The 23,623-nt window shown below is 53.1% G+C and overlaps 1 protein-coding gene across 2 annotated transcripts in view; it reads right to left on the bottom strand.

The window, feature by feature from the left end:
* The window catches only part of hps4 (HPS4 biogenesis of lysosomal organelles complex 3 subunit 2), a 75,163-nt gene that overhangs the window by 33,508 nt on the left and 18,032 nt on the right, over positions 1-23,623 (bottom strand). For both annotated transcript variants that reach the window (XR_005462518.1, XM_038813394.1), the window contains exons 2-5: positions 20,072-20,162; positions 9,196-9,339; positions 8,959-9,066; positions 4,248-4,364 (exon numbers count right to left, since the gene is read on the bottom strand). Coding sequence is in view for 1 of the 2 variants with exons in the window: in XM_038813394.1 (XP_038669322.1) it covers positions 4,248-4,364; positions 8,959-9,066; positions 9,196-9,339; positions 20,072-20,162 (460 nt within the window). In the remaining variant the exon portion in view is untranslated. The remainder of the gene's footprint in view (positions 1-4,247; positions 4,365-8,958; positions 9,067-9,195; positions 9,340-20,071; positions 20,163-23,623) is intronic.

Raw genomic sequence — 23,623 nt, 5'->3', positions numbered from 1 at the left:
CCTTCACGCTTGAATGCATCTCATGTACCCTGCTTTGAACCTAACCACAATGTTTATAAAAATCTAGCTATAATTGACAGCTCCTGATCACGTCAAAAGCAGTTAAGTGCTTTCTGCTGCAAAAACAAAATGAAAGCACTTAACTCCTAGATATTTGTAAACATCTCTGATATGGGATGGGGTCTCTGATATGGGGTGAATCTCTGATAAAGGAGGGTCTTTGATATGGCAGGGTCTCTGATATTGGGGAGGTCTCTGAAGGGGGTGCCTGTCGGCGTCTGATGGGGTGGTTAGGACTTGTATTGTGGGGCAGACAGGGACCCCTGATGGGCTTCGGAGGCACCCACCTTAAACAGTTAAATCTTTGGCCCACCATGTCAGGGCTGGAAAATACTTGCACCAATTCCGGCCCAGAGGGCTGGACGCATGGAGGCATGGAGAATTCGGTATCCAGCCCGTTAATAGGACGCAAATGGGTTCAGATGATCCACTTGCATCCTCCCACTGGCACGGGCGTGACCCTTGATGCCGCTGCCAGCTGGGGACCGGAGCACTGCAACGGGAACGGCACACTGACCATGGAATTCTCCACCACATCGGAAACTCCGCTACCGGCGGTGAATCCTGTCCTACCTCTGTGGGTTGTGGAGCAGAGGACTAGAAGGCATAGTTTAAAAATTAGACCCAGATCTTTCAAAATTAGAAAATGTTTCCACATGCAAAGGCTGGTTTGGACGTTTGGGACTTTCTTCCTCCAACATCAACTGATCCCACATTGATCCTTAATTTTAAAATTGAGATGGATAGATTTTTGTTAACCGAAGGATATGCATGCACAATCTGTATAAAAATTAAGTATGTGGAGTTAAGTAGTAAATCAGTCTTGATCTCATTGTATGGTGGAACAGGATTGTGGTGATTGTCCCTTTAAGGGCAACACAGCAGAGTAAAGCTCACCTGGCTTGGCGGACCAATTGGGACTCAGAGTGGATAATCACCCAAGGGGATGGAATCCTCTTTTAGGCAGGAGACACGCAGGGTGCTCGGTGCAGCTATGAGGCTGCTGTTTTCTTGTTAATAAATCCTTTTTGCACTCACAAATGTGAAAGTGCATCATTACGAGGATTGAGGGGCTAAATGATCTACTCCTGTTCCTATGTTAAAGTGCCATATAAAGTCTTATTTTCCTAATGGTGATCACCAGGTTCAAGAAATAAAGTTTCAGCCAATTGTTATGATCAGAAATGCGCTGCCCCGAGGGCCAGCGTCAGGACTAACAGAGAAGTGTCGGAGTACTTTAGGTTGTACCGAGGGACCAGACAGGGCTGCCCGCTCTCCCCGCTGCTGTTTGCGCTGGCCATAGAACCGCTGGCGATTGCGCTGAGAGCCACAGAGGGTTGGAAGGGGATGGTGAGGGGCGGGGTTGAACACAGGGTTTCTCTTTATGCAGACGACCTGCTCCTGTACGTGTCGGACCCAGTGGCCGGGATGGGAACTATACTGGGAATGCTGAGGAAGTTCAGCCAGTTCTCAGGATACAAATTAAATACGGTCAAGAGTGAAATGTTTGTGGTCCAGGCAAGGGGCCAGGAGAACAGATTGAGAGGGCTACCGTTTAGGCTGGTTGAGGAAAATTTCCGGTATTTGGGAATCCAGGTGGCACGAGACTGGGGCAGGCTGCATAAGTTAAATTTGGCCAGGGTGGTGGAGCAAATGAAGGGAGAGTTTCGGAGATGGGATGCACTCCCGCTGTCACTGGCAGGGAGGGTGCAGACTGTAAAGATGACAATCCTCCCTCGATTTTTGTTTATTTTTCAGTGCCTCCCGATCTTTATCCCACAGAACTTCTTCAAAAGAGTTAACAGGCTGATCATGAGCTTTGTCTGGGCGGGAAAATCCCCGCGGGTGAAGAAGGCGATGTTGGAGAGGAACCGCAGCGAGGGAGGGCTGGCTTTGCCGAGTCTGATCAATTATTACTGGGCGGCCAACATCGCTATGATAAGGAAGTGGATGGTGGGTACGGGGTCTATTTGGGAGCGGGTGGAGGCGGCTTCGTGCAGGGGCTCCAGCTTGGAAGCCCTGGTCACGGCTCCTCTACCACTGCCGCCGGCCAAGTACACCACCAGCCCGGTAGTGGTGGCGACCCTGCGGATATGGGGCCAGTGGAGGAGGCATGTGGGGGAGATGGGGGCGTCTGTCTGGTCGCCAATCTGCGACAACCATCGGTTTGCCCCCGGCAGTATGGATGGGGGGTTCCGAGTATGGCGGCGAGCAGGGGCGGGAAGGGTGGGTGATATGTTCCTGGAAGGGAGCTTCGCGAGTTTGAGGAGCTTGGAGGAGAAAGTTGGGTTGGTAAGGGGAAATTATTTTAGATACCTACAGTTGCGGGACTTTGTTCGTAGACAGGTCCCATCTTTCCTACGCCTCCCGCCAATGGGGATCCTCGACAGAATAGTCTCTGGGAGGGACGAAGGGGAGGGCAGAGTCTCGGGTATATATAAGGTGCTTATGAGGGAAGAAGGGTCCCAGACAGAGGAACTGAAACTTAAATGGGAGGAGGAGCTAGGCGGGGAAATGGAGGATGGGCTGTAGGCAGAGGCCCTGAGCAGGGTAAATTCGACCGCGACATGTGCTAGGCTCGGGCTGATCCAATTTAAGGTCGTTCACTGGGCCCATATGACGGTGGCTCGGATGAGCAAATTTTTCGGGATAGAGGACAAATGCACTAGGTGCGCAAGAGGACCAGCGAACCATGTTCACATGTTTTGGGCATGCCCTGAGCTGAGGGGGTACTGGGAGGGATTTGCGGGGGTCATGTCCCAGGTGCTAAAAACAAAGGTGGTGATGAGTCCAGGGGTGGCAATTTTTGGGGTTTCGGAAGACCCGGGCGTCCAGGGAGAGAAAGAGGCCGATGTTTTGGCCTTTGCTTCCCTGATAGCCCGGCGACTAATATTATTGGCGTGGAGGGACTCAAAGCCCCCAAAGACTGAGTGGTGGCTTGCGGACATGTCGAGTTTCCTGGGGATGGAAAAAATTAAGTTCGCCTTGAGGGGATCTGTGCAGGGGTTCACCCGGAGGTGGCAACCATTTATTGACTTCTTTGCGGGATAGTGAGCGTCAGCAGGGGGGTGGGGGGGGGGGGAGGGGGGGGGGGGGTAGAGTAGAGTTGGAGGGAAAATATGGCGGGTAGTACCGGTGGGAGGGGAGGGGGCTTGTGCAATATGTTACGATGGAAGTATTGAAAGTACGTGGATGTTTGCACATTTTTGCCTTTTTTGCTTTCTTTCTGATGATGTCTGTAACTGTTATAAAGCCAAAAACTACCTCAATAAAATTGTTTATTAAAAAAAAAGAAATGCGCTGCCTTGGGGCAGCATGGTGGCGCAGTGGGTTAGCACTGCTACCTCACGGTGCCAAGGTCCCAGGTTCGATCCTGGCTCTGGGTCACTGCCCGTGTGGAGTTTGCACACTCTCCTCGTGTCTGCATGGGTTTTGCCCCCACAACCCAAAGATGTGCAGGGTAAGTGGATTGGCCACGCTAAATTGCCCCTTAATTGGGAAAAAATGAATTGGGTACTCTAAATTTATTTTAAAAAAAGAAATGCCCTGCCTTAAAGGATGGCGGAAGCACATTCAACAGGAATATTCAAAAAGGAATGTTATAAATACTTGAACATGGAAAGGCTGCATGGCTACAGGGAAAGAGCAATAATAATAATCTTTATTATTGTCACAAGTAGGCTTACATTAACACTGCAATTAAGTTACTTTGAAAAGCTCCTGGTCGCCACATTCCGGCGCCTATTCGGGTACACAGGGAAAATTCAGAATGTCCAATTCACCTAACAGCACGTCATTCGGGACTTGTGGGAGGAAGCCGGAGCACCCAGAGGAAACCCACGCATACACGGGGAGAACGTGCAGACTCTGCACAGACAGTGACCCAAGCCATGAATCGGGCTGGCGCTGTAAAGCAACCGTGCTAACCACTATGCTACCGTGCCACCCAGAGGGGATGGGACTAATTGCAAAGCACTTTCAAAGAGCCAACACAGAAATGATCACCTCCTTCTGTGCTTTATCATTTGCCAATTCTATCCTCCCTAAATTAACTTCCATTCCAAGACCAATTATTCTGGTAAATAAACTGATTATTGGTTTGCTGTGAAATGCTGGTTTAAACATGGGAAAAGGTACTGCGACAAAGGAATCTCCCAAAGTAAAAAGTGCCCCTAGATTACACATACTTCAGTCCTGTTGAGGTTACCCAAGGAGTTGAAGGTCTGGTGCAGGCCACAGCTGTTTTGCTGAATGTGCTCTGTGTACAGATCCCACTGACGGGCTAGCTGTTCTTGCTCCTGCATCTAGGGAAGAAACCAGAAAATGTAAACGGCGATGGAAGCGAATCCAAAACTCACAAGCTGCATTTAGGTGGGCGCTGGAAGTCAAGTGGTGCTCCAACTGAATCTAGTCCCGATCAACAGGACTAAAGCCTTCACTCAACGATCTAACATGGAATCCAACACAGTCGTTTCAATGCAATTCTCTTGAATAATAATAACCTTTATTAGTGTCACAAGTAGGCTTACATTAACACTGCAATAAAGTTACTGTGAAAATTCCCTAGTTGCCACACTCCGGCACCTGTTCGGGTACACAGAGGAAGAATTCAGAATGTCTCCCGGCTCTGGGTCACTGTCCGTGTAGAGTTTGCACGTTCTCCCCGTGTCTGCGTGGGTTTCGCCCCCACAACCCAAAAATGTGCAGAGTAGGTGGATTGGCCACACTAAATTGCCCCTTAATTGGAAAAAATAATTGGGTAATCTAAATTTAAAAAAAAAAAGAATTCAGAATGTCCAATTCACCTAACAAGCACGTCTTTTGGGACTTGTGGGAGAAAACCGGAGCACCCGGAGGAAACCCACGCAGATACGGGGAGAACGTGCAGACTCCGCACAGACAGTGACCTAAGTGAGAATCAAACCTGGGACCCTGGCGCTGTGAAGCAACAATGCTAACCACTGTGCTACCCTGCTGGCCATTCTAGATTCTGGCCAGCATAGAATTTGGACCTTTTGCAGTAATTACATGCAGATCGCAATTCAAAGCTACAAGTTTCTACCGAAACGTTCCTTGTGGTCTATGGACCCGATATTGTTTGGTCCTATTTTGATAAGATCCATTAAGATAACAGCAAATTATCACAGTCATCAAACAAGTGCCCTTCAATGGGCATCACTAACATAACAAACAAATATATGGCCTACTCAAACACCCGCAAGGCATTTGACAAGGTATCTCACAAAATGTTAAGTCATAAAATAAGAGCCCATGCAGATAGTATATTGGCACAGATAGAGAATTGGCTAATGGGCAGGAAACAGCAAGTAGGGAATAAGGGGTTCTTCTTCAGGTTGGTGGCCTATAACCAGTGGGTTCCACAGGGATCAGTGCTGGGTCCGCAACTGTTTAGAATATATATAAAAGACTTGGAGGAAGGAAGCAAATTGACTGCAGCCAAATTTGCAGACAACACAAAAATAGGCGGAAAGCCAAGTTGTGAGAAGGATACAAACAGTTTGCAAAGAAATAGTGGTGAGGCGGTGACAAAGTGGTATTTTCACTGGACAAGTAAACCAGAAACCCAGAGTAATGCTCTGGGGACCCGGGTTCAAATCCCACCGCTGCAGATGGTGACATTTGAATTCAATAAAAATCTGGAATGTTGACCATGAAATCGTTGCTGATTGTCGTAAAAAAACATCGGGCGCGATTCTCCGCCCCCCACGACGGGAGAATAGCGGGAGGGCCTTCCCGACATTTTTCCCGACCTCCCGCTATTCTCCCCCCCCAAGCCCGCCCCCCGACACGAATCGCTGCTCGATGTTTTTTTACCGCGAGCAGCGATTCTCCCCTAGCCGATGGGCCGGGTTCCCAGGCCTTTACGGCCGTTTTCACGAACGGCAACACACCTGCTCTCACCGTTCGTGAAAACGGCCGCAAAGTGCCGTTCTGGGTAACCATGGCACCGATTGGCACGGCTGCACCACGGCCGTGCCAAGGGTGCCATGGGCCCGCGATCGGTGGGCACCGATCGCGGGCAGCGGGTCCGAACCCCGCGCAATCTTTGTTAATCCGCCGCCCCGCTGGATCAGTCCGCGGGGCGGCTGAGGGGCATACCGGCCCACGCATGCGCGGGTTTCACGCATATGCGTGATGACGTCATCCGCGCATGCACGGGTTGGAGCCGTCCAATCCGCGCATGCGCGGCTGACGTCATCGTGCGCGTCAGCCGCCGTTAACTTTGGCGCGCGGGCGTAGCGAATTTTGCTAAACCTGCGATGCCGAGGTTCACGGGGCCCCGCTGCTAGCCCCGACCGGGGAGCAGAATCAGGTCCCGGGAGGGGGTGCGGAGGCTGCCGGGAAACACGGCCGGTTTCACGGCAGCCTTCACGACTCTCCGCTTTTGCGGAGAATCGCGCCCATCTTTCGGGGAAGGAAATCTGCCGTCCTTACCCGGTCTGGCCTCCATGTGACTCCAGACCCACAGCAATGTGGTTGACTCTTAACTGCCCCCTCAAGGGCAATTAAGGATGAGCAATATATGCTGGGCCAGCCTGATGCCCACGTCTCATGAATGAATAATAAAAGACACATTGATAAGTTGGCAAATGGGCGTTTAATGTGGGGAAAATGTGAAGTTCTTCATTTTGGAAGAGAGAACAAAACAGTGTTATTTAAATGGGGAAAAACTGCAGAAAGCTGCAAGACAAAGGGACTTGGGGATACTTGTACACGAAACACAGAAAGCCAGCAGACAGGTACAGCGGGTAATCAGGAAGGATAATGGAATGTTGGCCCTTATTTCAAGGGGGCTGGGGTATAAGAGTCGGACATCTTGCTGCAGCTGTACACGGTACTGGTGAGACCACATCTGGAGCACTGGGAGCAGTTTTCGTCCCCTTTTTTCAGGAAAGATTTTGGCTGTGATTCTCCGATCCCGCGCTGGGTCGCAGAATCGTCAGGGGGGGTCACGTGAATCCTGCCACGCCGCTCTGACGCCGGGCAGCCGATTCTCCGGCGACCAGAGAATCGGCACCAATCATGCTGCCGCGGCGCAGGTCGGGCGCCATTGAAAGAGGCCCCCACAGCAATTCTCCGCGCTCAATGGGCCGAGTGCCCGCCGAATTCCGTTGAGTCCCACCGGCGTTGTTTGCGTACGGTCCTACCCGGCGGGACCTCGGCGTTCTGGCTGCGGGGGCCGTCCTGGTAGGGGGGGCAGGGAAGGGAATCCGACTCCGGGGGGGGGGGGGCCTCCACGGTGGCGAGGCCCGCGATCAGGGGCAACCGATTGGTGGGCGGGCTCATTCCCGGGGGGGGGGGGCGGGCTATGTTTCTCCACGCTGGGCCACTGTAGAGCTCCACCATGTTGCCCAGGCTGGCTGTGGCGCGCATGCGCGTACCCGTGCCGGCCGGCTTCCGGCGCCGGAGCAGCGCACAGCACTCTGGCGCCGTTCTAGCCTCCTAGGAAGAGGTGAATGACTGGACCTGGAGGCCCATTGACGCCAGCGTCGCCCGCGCCGGGTTTGACACCGGAGTCAATACTTGTCCGGGCTGTCGGAGAATCCCGGCCAGTATTTCACTGAAGGCGGTTTAGAGAAGGTTCACGAGTATGGGGGGATTGTCTTAGAGCAAAGGTTAAACAGATTGGGACTCTGCTCATTGGAATTTAGAAGAATGAGAGGTGATCTCATTGAAACTGACAGGATTCTTGAGGGGCTTTGACAGGGGAGACGCTGAGAGGATGGCTCCCCTCCATGTCGCAGACCAGAGGGCACAGCCTTAGAATAAAGTTGTGTCAATTTATGACTGTGATGAGGAGGAATTTCTTCTTTCAGAGGGCTGTGAGTCTTTGGAACTCTGTGGAGAGCTGTAGGGACAGAGTCCTTGTGTATATTTTTTTTTTTTATAAATTTAGAGTACCCAATTCATTTTTCCAATTAAGGGGCAATTTAGCATGGCCAATCCACCTAGCTTGCACATCTTTGGGTAGTGGGGGTGAAACCCACACAAACACGGGGAGTATGTGCAAACTCCACACGGACAGTGACCCAGAGCCAGGATCGAACCTGGGACCTCGGCGCCGTGAGGCAGCAGGGCTAACCCACTGCGCCACCATGCTGCCCTCCTTGTGTATATTTAAGGCTGAGATAGATTCTTGATCAATCAGGGAATCAAAGGTTATGGGAAAGGGCAGGAAAGTGGACGTGAGAAATGTCGGATCAGCTATGATCTTACTGAATTGCGGAGCAGGCTCGAGGGGCCGAATGGCCTGCTCCTGTTCCCATTCCTTATGGTCTAAAAGATGCTAACATTTGAGAATGGCCATTCAGGAATATGAAAATTGCGTTACTCATCAGTACAGGAAGTAAGGACTCAGCCCACTCATTCAATAAAAATGAGCAGGTAACCAGTTGCTGAGCTGCACAATAACCCAGATGTTCCCACACTCGCTGCATGCAAATCAATCCCTGTAAGCTACCCTGGGCACCGGGTGCAAAGAGATTTAAAAGGAGCCACAAAACGATCGTTCAAAACCTAACCACTGGCAGGTGTGACTCCGGATCGATAGCAATGTCTCAACTACTACAGGTACTGGATGGACTGCAGTGATTCAAGGTGGTGGCTCACCTCTAACCACCCGCCCCCCCAGGGCAATTAGACAGGGACAACAAATGTTGGCCTTGCCAGTAATGTCTAGATGTGGCCATGGAAGAAAAGAAAAAAAAATCCAAAAATATTCCAACAGAACGGCATTCAATTCAGACGTGCCTTCCGTACGATGCTGGGGTTGCAGTTCAGCAACGCAAGTACGGAGCGGACAGTGCTTGGTATTGCAATTCCAAACCCAGTATCAGCAAAGGGCATTCAATATTCGATACAAATGGAAAGCATTACCTGGCATATATGCTTATTGGATCCATTGTAAAATGTGAAGACGCCGATAAGTTGATCCAGGAAGCGCTTACAACTCACATCTGGAACTTCGATGACACACCCAAGAGCCTGCAACATATGATGATGAATTATGTAAACAAAAACATAATTTACAGCCAGCAGGCGTTGGGGACATGCAGTGTTTCAATTACCAGATACGCATTTTTTTTGACGCGAAGGTGCTCATTTTATACGCACCCATATGTATTCCCCATCCACCCGGATTGCAAACTTCAGCTTTCGCAAGCGGATTAAAGTGGGCGGCGATCCAGAAATCTCAGTAATGCAGCAAACCACGCCAGCTATCTGTCCGCACAGCAATTCCCGTTGGTCAACGGCGGTCTGTTCAAGAGAAGTTGGTAAAATCATTTACGAATCAGTTGTAAAAAGACAGCAAGCAAATGCAGCCAAGCGGAAAGTTGGCTTCTAAAGTGGCTTTTATTTGAGAATAAAAAGTCACATCATAAGCTAGTAATAATCTTTTATCGACATCGGACTACTTTAGACTGCACCGTGGGACAAGACAGGGTTGCCCTCTCTCCCCACTGCTGTTTGCACTGGCCATAGAGCCGCTGGCAATTGCACTGAGAGCTTCTAGGGGCTGGTAAGGGCTGGTCCGGGGGGGAGGGGGGAGTGGAACATAGGGCGAGATTCTCCGGACTCACGACGGGTCGGAGAATAGCGGGCGTCGGAAATTTTTACGGCGACGCTGTTCCGACGCCCACCCGCTATTCTCCGAACCCCGCAAATTGTCGGAGTCGCGTTTCCCGACAAACGCCTCCTTCCCGCCCCTGACACGACCAGAATCGCCACTGAGAGCCCCCCCGCTATTCACCGGCCCGGATGGGCCGAAGTCCCGACGTCATGGCGCCCTGTTTGGACGTCGTGAAACACACCTGCTTTTTAAATTCGTCAACCAGTCGGCCTGGCTGACGACTGCTTGGAGGAGGTCAGGGCACCACTCTGCGCACCGCTCAGCGCACCGTTCAGCGCACCGCTCGAGTCTGGCCACAACGGGGAAGGCATCCCTGGGAACGGGAGGGGGTCCAGAGCGGGGGCAGTGGGGGGGAGACGGGGGAGGCAGTGGGGGAGACGGAGGGGGCAGTGGGGGAGACGGAGGGGGCAGTGGGGGAGACGGAGGTGGCAGTGGGGGAGACGGAGGGGGCAGTGGGGGAGACGGAGGGGGCAGTGGGGGAGACGGAGGTGGCAGTGGGGGAGACGGAGGGGGCAGTGGGGGAGACGGTGGTGGCAGTGGGGGAGACGGAGGGGGCAGTGGGGGAGACGGAGGGGGCAGTGGGGGAGACGGAGGGGGCAGTGAGGGAAGACGGGGGAGGCAGTGGGGGAGACGGAGGGGGCAGTGGGGGAGACGGAGGGGGCAGTGGGGGGCGACGGAGGGGGGGGGTTAGGTAGAGGGTGAGCCGTCCAACCCCGTAACAAAATGTCTGCCACCATGCCATGGTGTGCAGGTGACGAGGACACGGCCACTGGTTCCCCTGTGGCTTCCGGCCACAGGCCACTGACGCACCCGTGAGGAGGCCATAGTTTACTGGCCGTTGGATGCAGAAAGTGACCAGGGGTTAGGCTGACCGCGTGTCAGCAGCGCGACCAGGCCACCGGGACACACTGGTATCCCATGGCTGGCGGCTGCCGAGGTAACGACTAACGTCCGTCTAACATGTCCCGTTTCTCTGCCCCCCACCACCCTTCTGTAGGTTAGCACGATGCATGGGAACAGAACGGCTATGTTCTGCGCAGTGGTTGGGGCAGCTCTACTGGATTTGGAGATGCAGCAGCATCCACACCCACAACCCGCAGTGGCTGCAGGGCCAGCTGCAGCAGCAGAGGGAAGGGCCGAAGAGTTGCCAGTCGTCGAGCAGCATGGGGGGGGGGGAGGAGGAGGAGGAGGAGGAGGAGGAGGAAGAGGAAGAGGAGAGAGTGAGGGTGCAGCCACGGCGTCAGAGGCGACGACCAAAGCCGAGGGTGTACCGTGTCCGGGTCTCTTTCCTAACAATGCCGGACATCACCTGCAGGAGAAGACTCCGGCTGAGTAGGCAGACGGTGATACATATCTGCGAACTCCTGTCGCACCTCGCCCCACGTGGAACGGGGGGAGGACACGCGATCCCTGTAGCCATCAAGGTGACGGTCGCTCTGAACTTCTATGCTACCGGTTCCTTCCAGTCTCCGAGCGGGGACGTCTCTGGGATCTCCCAGTCATCGGTGCACAGGTGCATCCGGGATGTGACCGACGCCCTCTATGCCATCGCCGATCGCTACATCACCTTTCCCGAGGACCGAGCAAGTCAAGACTCACGAGTCCGTGGATTTGCCAGTGTGGCCGGGATACCGAGGGTTCAGGGGTCAATCGACTGTGTTCACGTCCCCATGCGCCCGCCTGCTGTGGACAGGGACGTGTTCACAAACAGGAGGGGGACATACTCCATTAATGTCCAGGTGGTATGCGACCCCCACATGAGGTTCATGAACGTCTGTGCAAGGTTCCCAGGGAGTGTGCATGACTCCTACATACTGGCGCAGTCGTTCATCCCTGCGATGTTTGAGGGACGTCCCCCCCGGCTGAGGGGCTGGTTGCTAGGTGACAGGGGTTATCCGCTGAGGTCTTGGCTGATGACGCCTATACGGAGGCCTCAGACCAATGCGGAAACACGATACAACGAGGCCCATGCAGCAACCAGGGGTGTGGTGGAGCGCTGCCTTGGCCTCCTGAAGATGAGATTCAGGTGCCTGGACCGCTCCGGAGGGGCCCTGCAGTACCAGGCCGACAGGGTCGCTCGCATTGTAGTGGTCTGCTGTGCGCTGCACAACATCGCGATGCAGAGGGAAGATGACCTGTTGCAGGAGGCGGAGGGAGAAGCTAGTGGCAGTGGTGCCAGCACAGAGGAGGAGGAGGAGGAGGAGGAGGAGGAGGAGGACGCTGGCAGAGTGGCGGGCGCAGCACGCAGACACGACCCAGGTGCTGGTGATGTCCAGGAGGCGGCACGACGGCCCCGCAAGGACGGCGGGCACGCGACGTCATGGTGGCAGCACGGTTCACGCATCGCATGTGACGTCCCCAATGAACACCAAACCACCACCTGCATCGCTAGTCATGCAGAGGGTCACCACACAACTGCCACCACCACAACCCCCCCTCTCAGTGTACACTGCTCCACTTCGACATGACGCTTATCACTGGGTCCAGACCGAATGGCACAGCATTGATGGCTGTGTCAGCGGGTGTGATCAGTGCCATGTGGAATGATGACAGCCCGCTCTGCGAAGAGCTGTGAGCTCAGAGTCGTTAGAGAGAGTCTGACCCATGGCAATAGCTGAACCATCCACCTTGGTGGCCGCTGAGTTCGTCACTGACACTCCATCACGTGCCCGCGTGGGCTAGCTCTGGGTGGGGGGTAGGGGCAGGGACTGCACACCCGGCACCGAGGTTTCACCACCCGTCACCCCCAGCGACACTCGGTCACCATCACGATTCCTGTGGCTGTGGAACAATCACACGGTATTACAAGTAAGGTGGAACAGTGCGTTTAATATTAACAATTATTTACAGGTGCCCTAGCCCCTACAACTAAACTGTGCCCTTCACCCGTGCCAACTTACTCAGTGTCTATGTTAGTTGCCTTACGGGCCCTACCACTACGTCTAAGTGAATCCCCAGATGATATAGCAGGAGTGGAGGAGGATTGCTGCGAATCGCCCCCCTCAACTCGTTTCTCCTTGGCCAAGCGTTTCCTGGGGCGACCCGGCCTTGATGGGCCAGGCTGCTCTGCGGGCGTCTCGGGTGACATTGTGCCACCCTGCTCTGCCTGCTGCCCACCCGATGCACCAGGGATGGGACGGGGGGAGGCCGAGAATTCCGGGACGTCCCGTGATGGAGTTAATGGGACGGGCCCCGAAACCTCCTCCTCCCTCGGGGAGCCCGGTGGCCCCCGGGCCTCACTTTGGGACAGAGGTGCGAGCGGGGAGGTTCCCCGCCGCACCACCGACACCTGGCGCTGCCAGTCGTGGAGGCCTGCAACGGTATCCACCAGGATCCGAAGGTTTGCAGAGACGGAGTCCAGGGAGTTAGACATTCCCGCCAGGGACTGTGCGATCTCAACCTGAGTGTGCACGACGCCATCCAGCACATGTGTCAGGCGGTTGATGCTCTCGGCGACTGACTGCTGCGACTGGCCAATGACCTGCTGAGACTCGGCCATGGCCCGCAGGGCGCCGGCAATGTCGGTTTGGCTCTGGCACATTGCTGCCTGTGAGAGGGCAACCCTGTCCAGGGCCGAGGATGACGCGTGCACATTAACCCCAACGTCTTGCATAACCTGACCCATTGCCTCCACCGCGGATGCCACCCGTGCGGTGTCGGACTGGGTCTCTGCCATGAGCGGCACCACTCCCTGCTCTTGGACGCGGTTCGACTCCTCTAACAGCGTCTGCAGAGTCTGGAAGGAAGCCCTCATCCCGTCATTGTTTCCCTGGGTTTCCTGAGGCATCGGCTGTGCGGGTGGGTTGAGAAACTCCAGGAACTCCGAAAACGTCTGGGAGCCAGCTGCATCCTGGGCCTGGTCTGGCCTCCGCGAGTCCGGGCCCTCTGTTGCTCCGACCTCCACCTGCTGTACCTGCTCATCTGTGATGTGCCAACCAGACTGTGCCCCAGGAGACTCATCACTAAATAGGCCCGCCGGGGTGTGTATCTCTGGGATGATGGATGTGGTGGGAGAAAGCAGTACCGCAAGCCCGACGCTCTCAATGGTTAGGTCCTCGTCCATGGTGTGGGGCTGCTCAGCGACAGGAGGGTTGTCCCTGGCCATTTCTGGTGGTGGTGGTGGACTTCGAACCCTCTGTGCGTCCTGGTCCGCAGATTGGGTTGGGGCGGATAGGGCCGCCCGCTGATCGGGCACCCTCTGTTGTGAGGCCCCGGGTGAGGTGGCGGCAGATTCCTGTCTCCGTCTGCAGCCAGACGGCCCTAGTCGTTCGGCATCACGTCCTAGGGAAGAGAATGAGACGGGTTATTTCGATTTGCTTGGCAGGCCGCTGGACGGTCCCAGTGGGCAGGGTGTGTGAAGGGACAGAGGATGGGGAGGTGTCCCAGTGGGCAGGGTGTGTGAAGGGACAGAGGATGGGGAGGTGTCCCAGTGGGCAGGGTGTGTGAAGGGACAGAGGATGGGGAGGTGTCCCAGTGGGCAGGGTGTGTGAAGGGACAGAGGATGGGGAGGTGTCCCAGTGGGCAGGGTGTGTGAAGGGACAGAGGATGGGGAGGTGTCCCAGTGGGCAGGGTGTGTGAAGGGACAGAGGATGGGGAGGTGTCCCAGTGGGCAGGGTGTGTGAAGGGACAGAGGATGGGGGGGGGGGGGGTTTGTCAGGGAGGGTTGTCTCACTTGCTGCAGTTCCGCCAACCTCGCATTGCGCAATATCGCGGGTGGCAGACCCCCCAACAAGGTCCAGTGCCCTCTATTCAAAGGTGCTGAGGGGGTGCATGTTGGGCGAACCCCCTCCAGTCTTGTGCCGCTCACGGTGGTTATGACCGGCATTGGCCTGTTGGGGGAGGGAACATAGGTAGATCATTACAAAACGGTAGGTATCAGAAGTCCGTTCTGATACTGGCACAGTTTGGGGGGGGCAAGTTGTCATCAGATGATTGCATCTCTCCTCGGGGCCAGAGCGCTGGGTCTGTGACAACTTTGTGAACCACCCTCAAATAACTCTGCCCCAATCCCTCTCCCCCCCCCCCCCCGGGCAGTTAAGGGGGAGGGATGGTTGTGACTAGGGGGCACCCTCATGGCACTTACCCTGGCAGACCTGGTGAGGTCGTGTAGCTTCTTTCGGCACTGCTCTGCTGAGCGAGGGGTGTGCCCCACAGCACTGACGGCAGCAGCCACGTCACGCCAGGCCTGGCGTACCGTGCTGGCAGGTTGGCGATGCCCTCTCCGCGGGCGGATGATGCCCCTCCTCTGCTCCACGGCATCGAGGAGCTCCTCGACGTCTGCATCAATAAAGCGAGGAGCAGCTCGCCTAGGCTCCGACATCCTGCCCGACAGATTCTGTGGTCGCCCGCGCCTTTTTACGGCGTCGGGCGGCGTCACATGGGCGGGTTCGTGTCGTCGTCGCGTTCCGTCGTCATCACGCACGTAATTGACGCGGCCGCGCTGCTAGCCCATTTCCAGGAAGTGAATCGTTCGGGAAATGAAGCCTTCGCGACCGTCGTAAAACGGTCCCGATTTTTACGACCGTTTGCCGACTTTCCGCGGGTGCGGAGAATTTCGCCCATAGAGTCTCGTTATACGCAGGCAATCTGCTGTTATCTATATCGGATCCAATGGTGGGGATGGACGGTATTATGGCAACCCTGAGGGAATTTGGCCAGTTCTCCGGATACAAACTGAACATGGCGAAGAGCGAGTTGTTTGTAATTCAGACGAGGGGGCAGGAGAGTAGGCTGAAGGGGTTGCCGTTCAGGCTAGTGGAGGAGAGTTTCCGATATTTGGGGATTCAGGTGGCACGGGACTTGGGCAAGTTGCACAAGCTCAACCTATCCCGACTGGTGGAACGAGTGAGGGAGGAGGTCCGGAGGTGGGACGCGCTCCCGCTGTCATTGGCGGGGAGGGTGCAGATTGTTAAGATGATGATTCTCCCGCGGTTCTTGTTTGTTTTTCAGTGTCTCCCCATCTTTATCCTGCGGTCCTTCTTTAAGAGGCTGAATAAAATTATTCTGGGATTTGTATGGGCAGGGAAGACCCCGCGGGTGAAGAGGGTGATGCTCGAAAGGAGCAGAGGAGAAGGGGAGCTGGCGTTGCCGAACTTCAGCAACTATTACTGGGCGGCCAACATAGTGATGATAAGGAAATGGATGGTGGGTGAGGGGTCGGTTTGGGAGCGGATGGAGGCTGCTTCGTGCAGGGGCACTAGCTTAGCTGCCCTGCTCACGGCACCTCTGCCGCTTCCGCCGGCACGGTACTCCACCAGCCCGATACTGGTGATGGCTCTTCAGATCTGGGGCCAGTGGAGGAGGCATGTAGGGGAGGTAAGAGCATCGGTGTGGACCCCAATCTGCGGCAACCACCGATTTGCCCCGGGGAACATGGATGGGGGGGGGGGGGGGGGGGGTATCGACTGTGGAGGAGGGCGGGGATTGTGAGGATGGGGGGTCTGTTCCTGGAAGGGAGCTTTCCGAGCATGAGGGCGCTAGAGGAGAGGTTTGTGGCTGACGAGAGGGAACGACTTTAGATACTTATCGGTGCGGGATTTTGTACGCAGACTGGTGCCGTCCTTCCCACGTCTCCCGCCGAAGGGGAGGCAGGACAGGGTAGTTTCGAGGGGAGAGGTGGGAGAGGGTAGAGTCTCAGACGTCTACAAAGAACTAATGGGAGCTGAGGATATGCAGACCGAGGACCTGAAGCTTAAGTGGGAAGAGGAGCTCGGGGGGAGATGGAGGACGGTATCTGGGCCCTGAGCAGAGTAAACACGACCGCAACATGCACCAGGCTCAGCCTGATTCAGTTTAAGGTCATGCACATGACGGGGGCTCGGATGAGCAGATTCTTCAGACTGGAGGACAAGTGTGATAGATGCGCCGGAGGGCCGCCTAACCATGTACACATGTTCTGGTCGTGCCCTAAACTCAGGCGGTAGCGGCAGGGATTCGCAGATATCATGTCCCGGGTATTGAAAACTGGGGTGGTAATGAGCCCTGAGGTGGCAATCTTTGGGGTTTCGGAGGACCCGGGAGTCCAGGAAGAGAGAGGCCGACTTTCTGGCCTTTACTTCCCTGGTAGCCTGGAGATGAATACGGTTAGCATGGAGGGACTCAAAGCCCCCTAGGTCTGAGGTATGGCTATCGGACACAGCGAGCTTTCTTGGCCTAGAGAAAGTCAAGTTCACCTTGAGAGGTTCGCTACTAGGGTTCGCCCGAAGGGGGGGGGGGGGCTAGGATAGTGGGGGGGAGAGCAGGGGGGGGGCTAGGGTAGAGTAGAGTAGAGTAGGGGGATATTGGGGCAGGTCCTTGCGTGAACAGAGCCATGGTTTGCACTATGTTTATTTTTTTTTGTACTGTACAATGTCACTTTTTCTGTATGCCTAAAATACCTCAATAAAATTGTTTGTTAAAAATAATAATCTTTTATTATTACATAGAACAGTACAGCACAGAACAGGCCCTTCGGCCCTCGATGTTGTGCCGAGCAATGATCACCCTACTCAAACCCACGTATCCACCCTATACCCGTAACCCAACAACTCCCCCCCCTTAACCTTACTTTTTAGGACACTACGGGAAATTTTGCATGAGCAATCCACCTAACCCGCACATCTTTGGACTGTGGGAGGAAACCGGAGCACCCGGAGGAAACCCACGCACACACGGGGAGGACGTGCAGACTCTGCACAGACAGTGACCCAGCCGGGAATCGAACCTGGGACCCTGGAGCTGTGAAGCATTTATGCTAACCACCATGCTACCGTGCTGCCCTAATTGTCACAAGTCGGCTTACATTAACACTGCAATGAGATTACTGTGAAAATCCCCTCGTCACCACATTCCAGCGCCTGTTCGGGTACACAGAGGGAGAATTCAGAATGTCCAATTCACCTAACAAGCACGTCTTTGGACTGTGGGAGGAAACCGGATCACCCGGAGGAAACCCACGCAGACACGGGGATTGGATTTGATTGGATTTGTTTATTGTCACGTGTACCGAGGTACAGTGAAAAGTATTTTTCTGCAAGCAGCTCAACAGATCATTCAGTACATGGAAGAAAAGGGAATTAAACAAAATTCAAGAAAATACATGAGAATACATAATAGGGCAACACAAGATATACAATGTAACTACATAAGCATTGGCATCGGTTGAAGCATACAGGGTGTAGTGTTAATGAGGTCAGTCAATAAGAGGGTCATTTAGGAGTCTGGTGACAGTGGGGAAGAAGCTGTTTTTGAGTCTGTTCGTGCGTATTCTGAGACTTCTGAATCTCCTGCCCGATGGAAGAAGTTGGAAGGGTGAGTAAGCCGGGTGGGAGGGATCCTTGATTATGCTGCCCGCTTTCCCCCGACAGCGGGAGGTGTAGATGGAGTCCATGGATGGGAGGCAGGTTCGTGTGATGGACTGGGCGGTATTCACGACTCTCTGAAGTTCCTTGCGGTCCTGGGCCGAGCAGTTGCCATACCAGGCTGTGATGCAGCCCGATAGGATGCTTTCTATAGTGCATCTGTAAAAGTTGGTAAGGGTTAATGTGGACATGCCGAATTTCCTTAGTTTCCTGAGGAAGTATAGGCGCTGTTGTGCTTTCTTGGTGATAGCGTCGACGTGAGTGGACCAGGACAGATTTTTGTTGATGTGCACCCCTAGGAATTTGAAACTGCTAACCATCTCCACCTCGGCCCCGTTGATGCTGACAGGGGTGTGTACAGTACTTTGCTTCCTGAAGTTGATGACCAGCTCTTTAGTTTTGCTGGCATTGAGGGAGAGATTGTTGTCGTTACACCACTCCACTATGTTCTCTATCTCCCTCCCGTATTCTGACTCGTCGTTATTCGAGATCTGGCCCACTATGGTCGTATCGTCAGCAAACTTGTAGATGGAGTTGGAACCAAGTTTTGCCACGCAGTCGTGTGTACAGGGAGTAGAGTAGGGGGCTAAGTACGCAGCCTTGCGGGGCACCGGTATTGAGGACTATTGTGGAGGAGGCGTTGGTGTTCATTCTTACTGACAACTCTTACGGAATTCTTACGGAGAATGTGCGGACTCTGCACAGACAGTGACCCAAGCAGGAATCGAAACTGGGACCCTGGAGTTGTGAAGCAACAGTGCTAATTACTATGCGACTATGTCCTCCAGAACGATCGCCTTTTTAAAATTAGCTTCAAAACAAGGTATTCCTGGTGGCTAAGTTAACAAAGGCCAGGTGAACCTGAAGCACACAGGCCAGCAGGTCAAGTCCCAGTTTGGATTGTCTCGGTTGATTTCAGCTGGAGTGGCTGGCAATGGAGTGCTGGAATAGGTCCCAATAACGCAAAATGAAATGAAAATCGCCTATTGTCACAAGTAGGCTTCAAACGAAGTTACTGTGAAGAGTCCCTAGTCACCACATTCCGGCGCCTATTCGGGGAGGCTGTTACGGGAATTGAACCGTGCTGCTGGCCTGCCTCGGTCTGCTTTCAAAGCCAGCGATTTAGCCCAGTGTTAAACAGCCCCTCAACAGCAGGGTGTGGAAATCAACCATCAGCCTGAATGCTGTTCTTGAGTAAACCAGGCGTAAAAAGCATCCACGCGCAGGTGATGAACAACAACAGACCAGCCTGTAATTGCCTCCTCTCAGTTGACAAGTTTGGCAACACTCACAATCAAAGTCCACCCCTGAAAAATGGTCAATTGTACAAAATACAGGGGAGTCACGAACAGTACTCCCACACGCAATAACTCCTTGCGGAGAACAGGGCAGTCAATTAGAGGCAAAAACAAACATAGCAAGCGGGTGTGTACCATGAAACGCTGAAAGCGCCACTTCCATTTAGCCTGGCAGTGGTGGCACTGTCTCTGACCCTGTGACTTAAGGACAGAGAAATTAAATAAATCATCCCATGTTACTGCCCATGTGAAAACTGGATGGGGATTATATTGGTTTAAAGCCTCATCCCTCACGTGCTAGCTGGCCCGACGCCTACTGTCACCACAGGTACACAGCAACGTGGGCACACCTTTGTGTGTGGCACTGTAACTCAGCGTGATTACACAAGAATCATGTTTCTCCTCCCCATCCCACCCCAAGAAAAAACGAGAGGAAAAATACAACCTCGTTATAATTCTGGTCTCAAGGGCGGCAAGGTGGCGCAGTGGTTAGCACTGCTGCCTCACGGCGCGGCGGACCCGGGTTCGATCCTGGCCCCGGGTTACTGTCCGTGCGGAGTTTGCACATTCTCCCCGTGCCTGCGCAGGTCTCGTCCCCACAACACAGGGGTGTGCAGGATAGGTGAATTGGCCACGCTAAATTGCCCCTTAATTGGGAAAAAAAACCTTTCACCCCTCCCCCTGTAAAACCAAAATAAATAAATAAATAATTTGGATCTCACCTGTGAAGGGAAAAAATAATTGATACCAGCTCTTGTTGGATCACCCTCTTCTTTAACTTTTGAAGTATCATAAAGAAAGAAATAGTTGCACCTGGAGAAAAAGAAAAATAAAGGTGAAAGGTTAGATACACACATGCAGATATCAGTTCAATTTTACCTCTGTGGTCACGGGAAGGACAGTGCTGAAGTGGCAATGTACCAGGCAGTAATCCAGAGGCCCAGGGTTCAAATCAATTTAAATTGAATTAATCAGCAAATCTGGAATCGAAAGCTAGCCACAAATCCATCATTACAACCTAATCACTGGCCGACACGTAACTCCAGATCCACAGCATTGTGGGTGAGCCTTAATTACCACAGATATCAGATGGGCTGCAGTGCTTCCAGCTGATGGCTGACCACCACCTTCTCAAGGGGAATAAATGCTGGCCTAGCCAGCGAAGCCTACATGCCAAGAAAGAAAAAGAAAATCCAAAAAGATATTACGTCAGCATTCAATTCAGACGTTCCTCCCGTGAACTGGAAGGCACACCTGGGATTTCACTTTCCTCCTCTGATTCGGATGTTGTGTCAATTTGGTACACGAGGGAGTAAATGTGCGTGTGCTAGGGAACAAAATTTCAAGCATTCAGCATCAACGCCATGTGCTCCCAGTGGGAGATACAGCACAGCCAGCGGATACGGAGAACTCCCTCTCTTCTGTTTGAAAATGGACATCAGAGTAACATTCCTCGGGCAACACGGTGGCGCAGTGGGTTAGCCCTGTTGTCTCACAGCGCCGAGGTCCCAGGTTCGATCCCGACTTTGGGTCAATGTCCATGTGGAGTTTGCACATTCTCCCCGTGTTTGCGTGGGTTTCACCCCCACAACACAAAGATGTGCTGGTTAGGTAGATTGGCCACACTAAATTGCCCCTTAAAGTGGAAAAACTGAATTGGGTACTCTAAATTTTAAAAAAAGAGTAACATTCCTCACCCATCTATCAACCTGTCAGAATGGGATTGCCAGTTTATTGCATGTTTGGAGACGTGCCTTTGTGCAATGTGGCCATGGGCTTGCCATAATCATATGACCTCTGATGTCTGATCCTTGCTGTATAAACGCCTGAGAACAGAAGAAGCCATTTCAGCCATCATTTAGGACTTGGTGTCAGTGGGAAGATGGGTAGCACAGTGGTTAGCACTGTGGCTTCACAGCGCCAGCGTCCGAGGTTCAATTCCCGGCTTGGCTCACTATCTGTGCGGAGTCTGCACGTTCTCCCTGTGTCTGCGTGGGTTTCCTCCGGGTGCTCCGGTTTCCTCCCACAAGTCCCGAAAGAGGTGCTGTTCAGTAATTTGGATGTTCTGAATTTTGCTGAGTTCCAATTAATTATGCTAAAATCAATGCAACCTACTGAAGTGGATTATAAACTTTAGCCCCAAATATAGACAAAGGGCAGCACGGTAGCACAGTGGTTAGCATTGTTGTTTCACAGCACCAGGGATCTGTGCTCGATTCCTGCTTGGGTCATTGTCTGTGCGGAGTCTGCATGTTCTCCCCGTGTCTGCGTGGGTTTCCTCCAGGTGCTCCGGACCCGAGAGACGTGCTGTTAGGTGAATTGGACATTCTGAACTCTCCCTCAGTGTATCCGAACAAGCGCCGGAATGTGGTGACTAGGGGATTTTCACAGTAACTTCATTGCAGTGTTAGTGTAAGCCTACTTGTGACAATGAAGATTATTATTATTGTGTGCCAAACAGCTTAAGCAGCAAGTAATAGACAAAGCTAAGCTTTTCCACAATGAACGGATCAGATCTAACCGCTGCAGTCCTTCCACACCCAGCCGTGAATGGTAGTGGACAATTAAACAACTCAGTGGAGGAGGGGTCTCCACAAATATCCCCATCCGCAATGATGGAGGAGCCCAGCACATCTGTGCAAAAGACAAGGCTGAGGCATTCGCAACAATCTTCAGCCAAAAATGCCGAGTGGATGATCTATCTCGATTTCCTCTGGCGGTCCCCAGCATCACAGATGTCAATCTTTAGCCAATACGATTCACTCTGCATGATAACAAGAAATGCCTTCAGCCATTTCTTGTTGTCATGTGGAGTGAATCGTATTGCAAAGACTGCAAAACACTGCAAAGACTATGGGCCCTGACAATATTCCGGCAACAGTACTGAAGACTTGTGCTCCAGAACTTGCTGCACCCCTAGCCAAGCTGTTCCAGCACAGCTACAACACTGGCATCTACCCGGCAAAGTGGAAAATTGCCCAGCTATGTCTTGTGCACAATGAGCAGAACAAACCTAACCCAGCCAATTATCACTCTACCTATCAGTCTACCTTCCAAACGTCAGCAAAGTGATGGCAGGAGTCATCAACAGTGCTATCAAATGGCAGGGGCTGGTTTAGCTCGCTGGGCTAAATCGCTGGCTTTTAAAGCAGACCAAGCAGGCCAGCAGCATGGTTTGATTCCCGTACCAGCCTCCCCGGACAGGCGCCGGAATGTGGCGACTAGGGGCTTTTCACAGTAACTTCATTGAAGCCTACTCGTGACAATAAGCGATTTTCATTTTTCATTTTTTTTCCACTTACTCAGCAATAACCTGCTCACAGACGCTCAGTTTGGGTTCTGCCGGGTTCACTCAGCTCCTGAACTCATTGCAGCCTTGGATCAAACATGGACAAAAGAGCTGAATGCCAGAGGTGAGGTGAGAGTGACTGCCCTTGGCATCAAGACAGCATTTGACCGAGTAGCTAAACTGGAGTCAATGGGAATCAGGGGGAAAACTCTCCACTGGTTAGGGTTATACCACCACAAAGGAAGATGGTTGTGGTGGTTGGAGGTCAATCATCTCTGCTCCAGGGCATCACTGCAGGAGTTCCTCAGGGTCGTGTCCTTGGCACAACCATCTTCAGCTGCTTCATCAATGACCTCCCTCCCATCATAAGGTCAGGTGGGGATGTTTGCAGATGACTGCACAATGTTCAGCACCATTCACAACTCCTCAGATAATGAATCAGTCCATGTCCAAATGCAGTAAAACCTGGACAATATCCAGGCTTGGGCTGACAAGTGGCAAGCTACATTTGCACCACAGAAGTGTCAGGCAATGACCATCTCGTACAAGAGAGGATCTCACCATCGCCCCTTGACATTCAATGACATTACCATCACTGAGTCCCCCACAACCAACACCCTCGGGGTTACCATTGATCAGAAACTGAACTGGTACATTTGTGCGGCACAATTGCCGGGCAATGACCATCTCCTATAAGAGAAGATCTAACTTGACATTCAATGGGATTACCATCGCTGAATCACCCACAATCAACATCCTGGTGTTACCATTGATCAGAAACTGAACTGGACTAGCCATATTAATACTGTGGCTACCAGGGCAGGTCAGAGGCTAGGAATCCTATGGCGAGTAACTCATCTCCTGACCCCCCAAAGCCTGTCTACCATCTACAAGGCACAAGTCAGGAGTGTAATGGAATACTCTCCTACTTGCCTGGATGGGTGCTGCTCCAACAACACTCAAGAAGTATGACACCTTCCAGGAC

Source organism: Scyliorhinus canicula, chromosome 1 (genome assembly GCF_902713615.1).
Source record: "Scyliorhinus canicula chromosome 1, sScyCan1.1, whole genome shotgun sequence".
Lineage (NCBI taxonomy): Eukaryota > Metazoa > Chordata > Chondrichthyes > Carcharhiniformes > Scyliorhinidae > Scyliorhinus > Scyliorhinus canicula.
Note: the sequence above shows the minus strand (reverse complement) of the source record. Positions and strands in the feature narration are given on the sequence as shown.